This window comes from Odocoileus virginianus, chromosome 1 (assembly GCF_023699985.2).
Source record: "Odocoileus virginianus isolate 20LAN1187 ecotype Illinois chromosome 1, Ovbor_1.2, whole genome shotgun sequence".
Taxonomy (NCBI): Eukaryota; Metazoa; Chordata; class Mammalia; order Artiodactyla; family Cervidae; genus Odocoileus; species Odocoileus virginianus.
The window spans coordinates 9,762,886-9,778,113 of record NC_069674.1 but is presented as its reverse complement, the minus strand read 5'-3'; the positions used below and the strand labels follow the sequence as shown (position 1 = coordinate 9,778,113).

General features: G+C 37.8%; 1 protein-coding gene across 1 annotated transcript in view; it reads left to right on the top strand.

The window, feature by feature from the left end:
• The first annotated feature begins 247 nt into the window (after positions 1–247).
• Positions 248–15,228, top strand: part of CNTNAP2 (contactin associated protein 2) — a 2,220,467-nt gene continuing 2,205,486 nt past the window's right edge. The window contains exons 1-2 of the mRNA XM_070460949.1: positions 248–465; positions 1,077–1,402. Of these exons, the coding sequence (XP_070317050.1) occupies positions 377–465; positions 1,077–1,402 (415 nt within the window). The 5' untranslated portion in view covers positions 248–376. The remainder of the gene's footprint in view (positions 466–1,076; positions 1,403–15,228) is intronic.

The following is a 15,228-nucleotide window of genomic DNA, read 5'->3' as shown; positions in this document are numbered from 1 at the left end:
ACATATTGAAAACATCTGCATTAGCAGCGTCTGCAGTCCGCGCTGCTCCTGTCGGGATGCTCGGCTCCGTCCCTTGGTGTTAGGACCACTCGGAAGACCTGCCAGTCGGACGCCAGATTCTGGCTCCCTGGGGGGGCCGGAGCTCGCGGAGCCTGTACCATCTCCTGTCTGAAGGGGAGCAGAGGCGGCATAGAGAAGGCGCCCGAGCGCAGGGGCTGGTGGTTCCTGCAGCTGGGGTGGGGTGGGGGGGAGGCGAGGGGCGCCCGGGTTGGAGCCGGGTTCTGCGATCACCCCGCGAATTCCCAACTTCGGCCCCGCCTCCGGCCCGGGGTGGGGAAGAGGCGCGCGCCCCCCTCTACGTCCCCCGCCCCAGCCGATGGACCGGGGCCCGTGGGCTCCTTCTCGCGGCTGTTTCCCCGGGAGGAGAGGGCAGGGCAGAAGGGCTGTGACAGCCAGAGGGGTACGGTAAGGAGGAGGTGGCGGCGGTGAAGGAGGAGCCGGGGAGGGGCCTGGAGCCGCCGAGAGAGTGAGAGGGGAGGGCTTGCCCCCCAACACACACCGCCGCCCCCCGCCTCGCCCGCCGCCCCGCTTCCCTGGCGCTGCCGGCGGCGGCGGCGTCTCCAGCCCTCCGGCCGCCGCTGCTCCGCGGGGCAGATGCTGCCCCGCGCCGCGCCGCGCTGAGGCCGTGCGTGCGCCCGCCCGTGGCCGCGGGGCTGCGTGCTCCGTGCGCGCAAACACAGTCCCTGCATGTGAGCTGCCGGGCGCCCGGGAAGCCCTCCGAGTCCCGCTGCCCAGCGGCCGGCCGGGGAGCGCTCGCCCGCAGGGGCAGCATCAGCACCGCCGCCGTCCCCGCGCGCACTCCCCGCGTCTCCTGCATCCTCCGTTCTTCTGATTTTCCGCCTCGCCCCCGGTGATTTTTCTTTTTTTTTTTTTCCCTGAGAAGGAGAGGGCGGGGTAGGAGTCCCCTCCTCCGTTCCTCTCCCCGCCTCCCGCCCCCCCCCCCCAACGCCTCCTTTTTTTTTTTTTTTTTTTCCCCTTCTCGGTTTGAATTCTTTCCCCCTGACATTGGTTCGCAGAGCAAGAGACGAGACAACACGCGCGGAGGGAAAAGGCAGGCTGCGATCGCCCTGCTGCTCCGGACTGGAGCCCGGAGCGGGTGAGCGCAGAAGAAGAAAGACGCAGCAGGGTCTTGGCTTTTTCCGTGGTGCCCGAGGACGGCCCATCGCCCTCCGAGAGACTGACGGACGGACGGTCGGCGTCTCTCCGCTGCGAGCCTTTGGAGTACCGCGAGCCGGGAGGCGAAGGATGCCCGGGGCTCGGGGAGCCCGCTGCGGGGCAGCGCTGTGGCTCGGGCTGCTCGGCGGCATCTTCTGCAGAGCCTGGACGGCTCCCGCCACGTCCCGTAAGTAGCCCTCCCGCCGCCTCGCTCTGCGCTGGAGCAGTTTCAGTGCCGCATTGATGTTCCACCCGCCCCGGGTACCAACTCCGAGGAGGTGCCTTCGCAGGTCTCGCCCTGCTGATGCGTGTGTGTGTGTGGTCTGTCACGCACTTGGAGGCCACTGCAGCCGGGGACAACTCCAAACCCCGCGCTCCGGGCTGCGGGGAGAGAGAGGGTGGTTGATGCTGGTGATGTTTCTCGAAAGTTGTTTGTGGTCATGGAGATGGGTTGGCGGCCGCTTGGTTAGAGTGGTACAGTGTCGGTGAGGCTTCTTAGGAGTTCTATCTCCACTTCGGTGTGTTTGTGTAGACGGAGTTCATTGCCTTGGGCTTAGGTAGGTCAGGGAAGATGAAAAGTGAAACCGTGGCAAAAATAAGTTTATTTATGGTTTTAACTTTAAATGAGCACGGCTTCGGGAGTGGGAAAGAGTGGGAAAGGAGCTTATTTTGAGCAGATTAGGCACCTATGGACTTCAGCTTGTCACCCCCCACCCCAAGTTAATGACCGTTTAGTACTTGTTTATTAAAATGGAACACAGTGAATCTAGTATCGTAACTGAAATCGCTTTAATTTCCTGGCAGTGGAGTGTAACGCAGTCTGGAACTTGGGACAGGCAATGCCAAATATCTCTAATGCAGTAGTGAACAGATTTCTTGAGAGTTGTCTGAAAAAAAATGATGCTCTTTAGTATGTTTATCTCTGTATGTTTTAGCTAGCTTTTTCTGAAGAAGATTGTTCATTTGTTCGTGAGGTTAGAAAGAGTAGAAAGCAATGGAAGATTCCAGCCCATCTTCTGCATTGCTTTAGAAGTGCATATTGTGCATCTAGAGAGGAAACGCACTAGCGCTACTTTGGTTCAGAAAGAGTTAAGCGCTAGAAAGATTGCCTGTAGGAATCTTAGGATGATATTCATAAGAAATACTTGTTTCTGAAAATGAATAAGTTGTTAAAGAATCATCATGGAGATTTTAGATTTTGAAAAATAAGTGTTTTCCATGTAGGAAGAAAAGTTTAGTGTTTTCCAGAATTCATATGTGAAGTATCTCTATCAGATCCTAGGATTCATTAAAATATCTTCATCCATTTGTTAATATTAATGCTCTTATTCCAGTGTGTAAATATTAATAAGAATAAACATTGAAAACTGACTTTATAAGTTGTGCTAAAAAATCTAAGTAATAATATCATATGATGATCCAGAATTACTGTTTTGACAAATTTTCCCAATTACAGTATTTGATTCTCTTTCATTTCAACATATCATTTCAAGATAGAGAGGCCACTAAATGGTAATCTAAGTTTGTAATGAACTTGAAAAAAAAGTTTTAGTTTTTTCACAAAATAGATTAGACATAAAAATGTGATATGTTATTAATATTTAATGCCAGTTTTATAGAGTTAAATATAACATGCAGCTTTAATGCTTGATATTAATATTTCCATAAATATGTAACTAGCTACTGAGAAAACTGTTCTGATGAAATTTTAGTTTTTATGTCAAGGTCTGGTTATATAGAACTAGTTGCCACTTTTCTCAGAAAATAAGCTCATTATACATGAAATTTATTGTGTTCACGGACTCAAGGCCCTCACATTGAGAGTTTTTCCTGAGTTCTGTATTTTATTTTTCTGTATACTTTAATTATAATGGATCCATCTGAAAAATTCATGTGTCAAGAATGGCTTACATGCAGTCTTTGGGTTACTATATTTTAAGAACCAAGAAGCTGTCATTTCTGAAATACATTCTTAGTTCTTATAACTTAGAATTCGGCTACAGGGAAGAACAGAGACCATTACTTTTAAGATGGGTAATAGTTACGTTCAATTATTCAGGTTTATTTATTTAACTCTTATTCCTCATTTTTTAAAAAACTGTGTAATGGCTTAGTTAATATGACGTTTTCTTTCATTTGAATCTAAATTGTAGGACCAAACTCAGAGTTGCCCCCATTCTAGAAATGAATTAAACATAAGAGTGATTTCAATTTTACTGATCAGAACGAGCTTCACATACTCAGTACTTTAAATCTATACTTCTACCCTTAATGAGAAGTTTTGTTTATATAATATATACAGCTCTGAAGAAGTTTGAGAGTTAAATTCTTAATACTAAAAACACCCAAAGGAGAGAAAAAATGGTTAACTACATGAATCTAAGATAATGAACAACTCAACCAGGAGAGGTCATCACAAGACAAAAAGTAGCCTGAAAATCTAAAAGTAATGTTTTTATTTGGTACCCATTTAAAAAATATGATGACTATGCTAAAACTTACAGTTCCCAAATAACTTTCTAATATGATGGATATTTTTTGAAGATATAGTTAATATTTTAAAATTTCATAACAGCATCATTTCAGATATACTTTGGCTTCTGGCTTATTTCTTCTTCCCTATTATTGAACTGTATGTATGAAGGCTGTTCCTGTTAATACTGCCTTTTTTATAACTAAACTAAAATAAACTTTAAAGAAGCTTATCTCTAGGATTAAGTAGAAATGGATTTTAATTTCTTGGCGGATAGTGGAAATGAGCTGCTGCTGAGCCAATGGAATCAGAGAGCCTTGCTTCTGGTAAATGTGTATGCACAGGGCACATATGTAAAGTTTAAGTTGAATATTTTACTCTTAGGGAGTTGCATTTATTTGAACACATTTGAAAGACCCTGACAGTACAGTTCTAAATGATGAGAAGCTTGAGCTAGCATTTAGTGAATTTAGTTTATTCTTAAAGTATACTAAATTTTGACTTAAACAGTTCTTTCTAATAAAAGTCGCTTTGCATTGTTTTATATAGCCATTGAACTATAATTTCACTGACTGTAGTATTTGAAAAGTGTGGGTTCAATTGATCAAATACTTTGTAGCAAACATGTTTTTACTTATATAAGCACAAATGTATGTAAATGTTTATATATACATATGTTAAAATCCTTTAAATACATTTTATATAATAAGTGTGATATATAACATATAGAGATATACTATTATTTAATATACATAATATTATATATTTATTATATCTAAAATATATGTGCATTTATATGTTTTCTAACAAATCTCTCAAGGGGTTTAAGTTGCTTGCACATTTATAGATAGGTCTTTTCATGTGCAATTATTTCAAATACCTAAATAGACAATATCAAAAGTTAGTAAATTTGTCTTTTTTCTCTCTTTTGTTCATATGCCAACCTTAAAATGGTATCTTTTAAATAGTTGAATTAAATGTAAAATATATAAGTAAACATGATACTAAAGCAAATACTGTTAGTTATACTGAGCTTGAACATAGTAATAAATTTGTCTTAATTAAATGAATTTAATTTAAAAAGTGCTTTAGGTCAGTAAAATTCATGATTGATAAGAGGATGTACATTATTTATTTAATCCAAACTAATAAAAAGAAAAATATTATTCACTCATTAGAGATAAATATATGATCCTGATTTCATTGTTCAGGAAATGGGGATCTTTGTCTAAGTTTTCTCTTTTAACATCAATAAATGGAAAAAGTGAGTAAAAAAAGCAATCCACAGATTCAGTATAGTTGTTATAAACTTTTAAACATACAACACATCATCTTTAGACAAATAACATCAAAGTTGTTTGATGTGCATCATATATACTTTAAAATCGCATTTCTAATATTTTTGCTATTCTAATTGGCAGGACATTTCAAGGTCTATAACTTCTCTGAGATTTTAAATCACTTCCCTTAATTATGAATTCTTCCAGAGAAAATCTTAATAAGTCTTTAAAAGTGAACTAGTAAGTCAGCTTGTTTGATGTATCCTTTTCATGATTGAAGCATAAAAAGAATTCAGTGTACCACCCCTTGGCTTGCTTCTGTTTTTTAAAGTAGATTCTATTTGTTGTAAATGTGGTGAAGAATAAGGGGAGATTCTTACTTCAAATCCAATGGGTGATTATCTTAAAAATATTAAACACGTAGAGAACCACTTCTGTATATTATCTCTGTAGTGATTGATTTTAATGGAATAAAGAAGCAAATGGGTAATTTCAAAGTTTTCCCGTATCTCATTGATTTGAGGAGTGTTTTAGTTTATCATTTATCACTGTGTGCTAAGTTAAACAATAGAGTACATAATAATTTAAGCCTCAAAGTCTACATTAAGGAACTAAAGGGAATGCTATATTTATAGTCAGTGTCTGAAGTTGAATGTTTGAGTGTTTCTAGATAAATACATATTATAAGATAAGTACGTTGTCGAAAACTAAGATATATTTCTATAATCGTCTCCTATTTGGTCATGGAAGAAATTATGTGTTTAGTTTTTCCATGTTAATATGTAAGAATAATGACGAAGTGATCTTTGTATAGGCTTTAACTTTTCAAATGAGACTCATACAAGAGAATACTTCTCAATGAAATGATCAGTTAAAACTGCATCTTCCCATCTCCTGGGATCTTTAGAACCTGCCTGTTTTAGTTCTGGCCAACTAAAGAGATTGTTGGTATTTGGAAGTGCCCCCCTCTTTCTCTGTCCTAATGTTTTATGTGGAGAAAACTGCACTTATAACCTTCTTAGCCTCTATCTTTGCTGTTCACTCATCCCACTCCAGGTTATGTGGAGTGACTTAACCTGCTAGGTGACTTTGGGAGAAGGACCTAGTTTAGCTGAGCCCCTCCACCTTCTTTCTTCCAGGTTTCCTACAAAGGTGTAGTAGGTTCTACTAAAAGACATGCAAGAGTAGGCTATGCCTCTGCAGTAATTTCTGTGGTAATGTGAGGAGTCTTATGATGTTCAGCTCTTCCTATAGGTAGAAGGCCTGTTTAATTTCAGAATTAATGTTAATGCATCCCATGGTTGCCATGTAGTGAAGCACGTTTCTTCTGTATCTGCACTTATTACGTAAAGGGTGATATTTGCTCTCCATCTGCGACTTCATTTTTAATCAAGAACTCAGTGAAAGGAGTGATGTTTATTGTCCCCTATGAAGCCCCAACATATGAAAATTGCCAGTAATAAGCTTATTTAGTATTGAACTATATGAACATGGTTAAAACCCATCAATGACTTAAGACTTGTTTTTCCTCCTGGAGGTTGAGTTGGAGAATTGACTTACTGTAACTATGATCTCCAAGCCCCTCTATTCATTCCTTCATTCATATGTGCATGGTCCTGTTAGTGATATTTATTTTAGAGACATTTAAAAGAAAACCATTTGTTTATCTGGGGTTAACATTACCATTTAAAACACACATCTTGGTTGTAGACTTTAGTAACTCTGCATTCAATCCCATGCTGTCCATTTAAGCATCAGGTGAATTTGACATGCCTTGAGTTGGTCGTTACTTCCTATTCGTGTTCCTACTGCACAGTCATGAAGAGTTGGATGATTTGGATCAGTTATTCTACAAAAGAAACAGAAACATTTGACAAAGACAAAGACAAAGTTTGACTGATTTCCTTGATTGTAAATTTCAAAAAAAGAGCTTGTTAAACTCTTACTTAGCTCATTTTTGGGGTAGACTATTCATAATAACAGCTTGAAGTAACTGAATTTTTTTTTGCACTCCAGATTTTAAAACCTCCCTGATAGTAGGAAATCTGGAAATAAAGATATATTCATTGGCTCTGAGTTTGCTTCTGAAGAGATCACATTTTTGGTATACTATAAAAATGCTGCAGAAATACAGGCAAGCTCCCGAGGGCCATAGTCAACATTTTCCTTATGATTCACATTTGTTTGAAATACTCTTGTAAACATACAAAGTGACATATTCTTTAATGTTTTTATATTTAGGAAGGAGGTACAACTAGTTCCTGAGGATATTTTGTACCAGGAAAAATGATCCCCAAAGATATATAAGGTTCTTCTTCCTGTTTCCAGTTCACCCCCACTTGGGTGCATAGTCTTACTAATCAGTTTGTATCATAGAAGATGGTGAATGAAGGTTAATCTTCATAAAGTCAGGCTCCCTGACTCTTTCTTGTGTGGTGCGCCTACATTGGAATCAAGTTGTAGAAAATTTAATTAAATTCAATAAGGATTTGCTCACTTCTATGCATTATATATTGTGTTGAAAAAAAGTACATAAAAAGACAAATTTTGCCTTGACTCCTAATTTTCTCCTAGCCACTATAACAATGTCTGCTAAGTCATTCAATTATGATATTGTTTAAAAAGGAATGCACAGGTGAAGTAAGTACCTGTGCTCTGAATTAACAAAACAACTTATTCTGGGGTGAAATAGTACCATGCTTTGCCAAAGAATACATTTACCTGTAAGAATATTCTCTTAAAATGGAAGGTGCTTATTGTTACTTGTAAATCATGCAGACTCAAACAGTTACTGTGAACTAAGGTAAATTGTATATTGATTAAAATGCATCACTCAACTCAATTTTACTAGGTAGTTATCTCTTAATGGGAATCAAGTTATTAAGCAACCTTATAAAAGCAAATGTTTACTTCCATATCATATACTCAGTAGATGATATACATATTGTGCAAAATATGTAAACAGAAGGACTACATGAAAAAAAATCAGCCTAATTATGTAATGTGGCAAAATTTTAGCATATTTTAGAGATAAAATGTGTTTAAAATTTGGTAATTACACATGAATAATTTCTTCATTGAATTACTTAATTGTTAATAAATTTAAGCTCAAAATTTATAGGGTGCATGTGCTATATTTGAAACACTTTTTATTCAAGCAAAAATATATCTGGAAATCATTTATGAATATCAGTTTTTCAAATGATTAAATGAATATGTTGTTAGTTTATTGGTTTTAATGTCAGCTGATTTAAGAACATGTGATCCAGACTTTTTTCCCTCCCTACACACTCATGGCCACAATAATATATAAGTTTGATGCCATCATCAGGATAGTGCTGCTAACCTATTGTGGCATTTTTTCTCAGTGAGTCTGAATATGGCCACAAAGTCAAATCCTTCTGGACGCAATCCACCAGGCAACCACATAAAATCTCATCAGATTTGATCTATAAAATAAAACTTTATTTTTCACTTATGTAGGTTATCGTCCCTGGAGGTTTTTCAGCTGACTTTTGTTAATGAGAAACTATACTTGTTACTTAAATCACATGACTAATATTCAGAGTGTTATCACATGGAAAAAATACTTTTATGTCTGCTTTATACAGTAGAAGAAGTTGTTAATGGTGGTGATGAAATCTCCAAGAGTACAATTTCATCATACATCTTGCATGTCTGTAGTATATGTGAGATTTACTCAAGTATCTTAACATAGGCGTGTAGGTGTCTCCTGACTTGTTTAAAGCAGATTCTAGTGTTGTTGGCTATCTGGAGTATGGAAGTAAGAATAACCATTTAATTGTGTCAGTTGACAAAGATAATACTGTCAAAGATATCTGTGTGTCATCATTGGGTATTTCCATTGCTTCTGCTATCTCCTGCATTGGAAGGTGGGTTCTTTACCACTAGCGCCACCTAGACAGCCCCACAAACATAAACAGCCTCCTTCCTATATATGCTCTAATGTGTTTGTGTGGAATTGATGTCAAAACTGGAATGCTTGTTCAACAATTACATATCATTTCTCTAATAAATGTTTCCTGATTGAGTTCTAAAAACTTGTAACAGTTGCCTTTTCAGCACCAATCAGTTAGTGTTCTTTTCCAGAACTCTAGGCATCAATAGAGATTATGATGCTTTAAATCTTTTTTCCAGTTGACATGAATACCGATATTTGTTGATTGCATACTTGAGGTCAAGCCGTACTCTCTAGATGTATTGCTCTGCTGTGCTTAGTCGCTCAGTCATGTCTGAGTCTGTGATCCCGGGGACTGTAGCCGCCCCCCAGGCACCTCTGTCCATGGGGATTCTCCAGGCAAGAATACAGGACTGAGTCGCCATGCTCTTCTCCAGGGGATCTTCCCAACTCAGGGATCAAACCCAGGTCTCATGTATTAACTCATTTAATACAACAGTGCTCCAGCTTGCTGATAAGAAAGCTAAGGCAGAGAAGTAAAGCAGCTTTCCAGGCCACTCGTATGATCTGTCCACACAGTCTGTGCTCCTAATGATGGCACCACTGGCTAGGTGAAATATTATGTCATTGATTTCCAGTTCTCTATAACTGAGTTTCAGCTTGCATCTAGGCAGTATTTTAAGGATTAATTATCTGCTTAAGTAGAGTTATAGGGAAAAAATACCTGTCATCATAATGTTTCTATGTCAGTGATAACATTGATTGATATTAATGGAAACAATGTTATTTCTGTTTTAAACCTCTTCATAATAAACTGATTTTACAATGGAATTCTATCTTGTGAAACTATTTATTTAAAGGTACGGAAAATATTTGTTAAAATGTTTTGTCAGATAGGAATAAAAGCTGTTTGAAACTGGTCTTCAGGAAATTTTGTGGTCTGTATCCAGAACTGCAAATATTATTGACATTACTAAAGGTTAAAAGTTGATACCTCTGTCATCTATAACCAGTGTTTTGAGAATGAATTTCAAATGATAATTAATCATAAAACTTTTCTTGGGTGTCTTGTCAGGAGGGAAACTTCTTTATCTTTAATGGCTATGGGAAATTATTTGTCTCAAAAATATTTGTCAGTTCTGATGCTTAAATACCCCTTGTACCTGTTCCTCTTTGTCCATCCCTGTGACCGCAGTTCTAGTTAAGATTTCCAGCATTTCCATCCAGGCATTAACTTAGCAGCCTCCTAGGATGTCTCTTTGCTCTTAATCATTCTGCTCTTGTTTACCATCGATACATATGCCAGAAGTCTTTCCCCAAACGCAAGTCTTCTCATGTGCTCCACTTCTCTGGCTCTTGTCTGTCCCTTTGATGTCCTCTCTGCTAACCCAACATTTGCCCTCCAGAGCCTTGCCATACCGCAAACCTTGCAACTTCTTCAGTACAACATGCTGCTTCTAATCACATTTCTTTTATGCTGTCTTACTTTCTGTTCCCTCCTTCTGAAATGCCTTTTCCTATTTTGTGTATGCTGATATTAGAAAAATCTAATACATGCCCCAAACCTGAGAACTTTGGAGCAGATTGGAGGTGCCATCACCTCCCTGTGGCAATTTGGTCTAATTGCAGGCAAAATATCAAGAGGATAATAAGCAGTTCCTTTGTTATTTGGACTTATAAGGGGTAGACCAATGACAGATAATACAAGTTATCTTCAATTATCTAATGTTAGAGTGAGAAATTACCCAAATTGCTGACACTTGTCATGCAGTGATAAGCACAGATACTCCCATTATTTATACATGAATATTAATCTGTCACTTTAAGGGAAAGAAAGAAACCATGCTGTGTCAGTGCTATGACATCTCAAACCCCTTTGCTACATGGCTCTATTTTATAGCATTTTCTATATTTCAGTTAAGCCATATGGTTGGTCAGACTCATTAAAAGAGAAGCGTGAATGCCCTTTTCAAAACACGCTGTTTCAAAGAAATACCTGTAATCTGCATGTAAATTGAAGACAGATGTCAACAAAATAATTATTGTGCCTAACAGGTACTTTAAAGAGAGTGCCTAAGTTGTCAAAAAATCTTGTAAATGATAGAGTAGTTGCAGAGAAACTTGATAATTGCATATATTTAGTGTATATTATCCAGCATATTAGTTGATATTGTCAAAGTTGCTGTGGGATGTTCAGTGAATTTCATTTTGATCTTTAACACAACAAGAATATTCTTTGATGAGTACAAAAAATAATCACTTACATTCTATGTGTTTATATTTTGAATTAACTCTTCTTGTCCCTACATTTGAAACTTTGTACATGCTGCACCTCATCCTTAAAACATCCTCCAGCCTTGCCTTTTCAAAGTCTGCCATCCAGCTAAACCTGTTTAAAAACTTCTAAGTTTTACAATGATTCTCCAGCACTACCTGCTGATAATACAAGTGACTCCTGTTTAACCCCTGGTCTGCATGGGCACAGCCTACATTTTGTTCTTAGATTAATACACATAAGTGTGCCATTGTATCAAAAGAGCTAGACTTCAGTATACACCTTTTACCGTATATGGCACTGTACTAGTTGCATTGAATTATCATATAAAATTAGACAGCTACCTCTATTTTGAAATACTAAAAGCATAAGGGTGCTCAAAAAATTAAAAACTCACAGATTTCACATTTACACAGTTTTACTTTTATCAAGTTATCCCATATGCTAATACGCAATCTACATTTTCATAAATCCATGCCGTTAGTTCTAGCTGGGCTTTAAGGTAATAACAGCTTAGTATCTTCTCTGTAGTCTATTGCTGTAAAGTATTTGAAGACAGATATCATGAAGTCTGATTAAATTTTAAGTCACTATTTTGTAGATGACTAATTGACATATCAAAGATTAATATAGCTATTAAGAGAAAACATTGTGATTTATATTTATTTATATCCCTCAAATGACCTATAACATTTCTGGGTATGTAAACACAAATAAATATAATCTAATTGAATTGATAGATGAGTCCTATATATAAATTATGCAAATATCTAGATTGTAATGACATGTAAAGATTCTTTTATCAGTTCTACTGATATTTCTATAGCTAAATGCAATGTAATCAGTAGTATAATTTTAGTATAATATTAGTTACAATAAAGCTTATCTGTAAGTAATAATTCTTGTCTTATAAATACTGCCTTAAAACTGACCCATCTGTATGAATCACAACAATAACAACAACAAAATGTAACAGACTATTAAAAGTTATTTTAAAGCCTAATTTACATCTTTTTTTCCCCAAACTGAAAGGCAACATAGTCTTGATTTTCAGTTTATTGTCTGTTCTTTCCCCAAAGTATATTAGGAAAATATTACTGCAATTCAAGTAGTCTTCATATCATGGAAACATGTTTTAATGTTACATAATAATTGTATACAGTGATCTGAAGCATTTCAGTTTTACAGAAAGTATATCATTACCCAAAACATAAGTTTTGAAATTTAAAATGCATCATTACTGCACATTTTTAGATGTGAAAAAATTAGAGCAATATATCCGAATTTAAAAGAGATTTCAAATCTTGTAAATAAAAATGACACATTCTTCTATTAAATTGACATGAATGGAGCTTTTTGTAAGAGGCTTTCAGATCTGTTGTTTGTTCATTTTATATGTTTATAATTATAGTATTTAGAGCATCTCATACTGTGTTTGTTTCTACGTATTGAACTTTCAAATGACAAATGTACTAATGGTAGAGCCAAAGACAAATTGTGCTAGCAGCTGAATTACTGGCCTGCTGAAGTTGCCTGTGACAATATTGCCTGAAGAATAATTAAAAAATAACTACTCAGAGACATGCATGAAGATTAGCTTGTTTTGGAAAATTAGTGACCTAGGTCTGGACCTAAAATTATTTCTCATTATTTTATTTGTTATACTCTTAATAATCTTTCATGTAACAAATTCAGCTTATAAACTGAATGTTTATAAGCTGAACATGCTAATCTTAGTGGGAAAGATTAATAATAATGTAATACCACTTGAGTCAGTGATGACATGCAACCATCTCATCCTCTGTTGCCCCTCCTCCTCCTGCCTTCAGTCTTTCCCAGCATCAGGGTCTTTTCCAGTGAATTGGCTGTTTGCATCAGGTGGCCAAAATATCGGGGCTTCACTTTCAGTGTCAGTCCTTCCAATGGACTATTCAGGGTTGATTTCCTTTAGGATTGACTGGTTTGACCTCTGTGCTGTCCCAGGGACTCTCGAGAGTCTCCTCCAGCCCCATGCTTCTGTAAGTCACACATTTTATTTGTTTCTTTATCTCTCATTTCAAAATTGTTTTCACTATCCTTTTTTGTAATATTCAACCTTAGCAAGTTACCTCAAGTCTCTTTTATTTACTAGGTATGTTAGAATTTCAATTAAAATTGCTCAGTCATCTCAGTCACTCCAGAGGCAAGTTCATCAGTGAGTGATTAACCAGATCCTCTCTCTTACAACATTTTAGTTGGAACCTAAAGAATGAGAAGGAACTACATAAGGAAAGAGAAGAGGAGAAGTGTTCCAAGCAGAAGAGAACAACTATGCAGTCACCACATCGGCCAAGTTTGGACCTTCCTCTGATTGGGATGTAGCTCATGACTTTGGAATAAGTCTTTTGTAAAACTGATGAGAAAAAATAAAGTTTTGCAAGAGTAAATAATACTGCCTGATATTTTATCAACAAATAGAGAGGAAATACATTTTTGCTGGACAAAATATAGAGAATAAGCATGTATTATCTTTAGTAAGAGAATAATGTTTTACCAATATTGTTAAAAATAAGCATTAAGAAACAAGGCTATGGTTTTTCCAATGGTCATGTATGGATATGAGAGTTGGACTTTAAAGAAAGCTGAGCACCGAAGAATTGATGCTTTTGAACTGTGTCATTTGAGACGACTCTTGAGAGTCCCTTGGACTGCAAGGAGATCCAACCAGTCCATCCTAAAGGAGATCAATCCTGGGTGTTCATTGGAAGGACTGATGTTGAAGCTGAAACTCCAATACTTTGGCCACCTGATGCGAAGAGCTGACTCATTGGAAAAGACCCTGATGCTGGGAAAGATTGAGGGTAGGAGGAGAAGGGGACAACAGAGGATAAGATGGTTGGATGGCATCACCGACTCGATGGACAGGGGTTTGGGTGGACTCTGATATTTGGTGATGGACAGGGAGGCCTGGTGTGCTGCAGTTCATGGGGTCACGAAGAGTTGGACACAACTGAGTGACTGAACTGAACTGAAGAAACCTTACAATCTATGAATAAACTTGACTATCAGCCAAGTCAATTAATTTATGACAAGAAGAATATACAGTGGGGAAATTATAGTCTCGTCAATAAATGGTGTTTGGGAAACTGGACAGCTGTATGCAAAAGGATGAAACTGGGTCACTATCTTACACTGTACACAAAAATCAACTCCAAATGAGTTAAAGACTTGAATGTGCCACCTGAAGCTAAAAGAATCCTACAAGAAAATGTAAGTCATAAGCTCCTTGACTTTGGTCTTGGTGATGAGTTTTTAGATCTGACACCAGAAGCAAAGTAAGGAAGTAGGATGACATCAAACTAAAAAGATTTGTCATAACCAAGGAACCCATCAGCAAAGTGAAAAGGCAACCTCTAGAATGGAAGAAAATATTTGAAAGTCCTATGCAGTATTTCCTCTTTATCCACGGTTTCTCTTTCCAAGGTTTGGCTTAACTGAGGTCAGCTGCAATCTGAAAATATTAAATGGAAAATTCCAAAATAAGCAAGTGGTTAAGTTTTAAATAGTGCACCATTCTGAGTAGCTTGGTGAACTTTCATGCCTTCCAGCTCTGTCCCACCCAGGACATGAATCATTCCTTTGTCCAACACCTCCTCCCCCTGAAATACTTAATAGCCAGCCTCGATATCAGATTGACTGTCCCGACTTCAGTTTGCAGCGCTGATTGTGGCAGTGATTGTGTTCAAGTTACTGAGGTTGCCAAGACCTACAGTAAGACCGAGTCTTCTCTACGTACAGAACTGTACCGAAAGAAAAGGAAATACATGCTGGTTTTTATGCTGGACCTCAAGTTGCAAAAGTTACGGACCCTCTGTTACAGTATATTGTTATAATTGTCTATTATTAGTTACTATGCCTTATTTATAAATTAAAGCTTAGGTATGTATGTATATATAGGGAAAAAACAGTATGTATAGGGTTGGTACTATCTATGGTTTTAGGCATCCACCTGAAATCTTAGAATGTATTCCCTGCAGATTAGTGGGGGGCTACTGTTTTCAGTAAGGGGTTAATATTCAAATATATA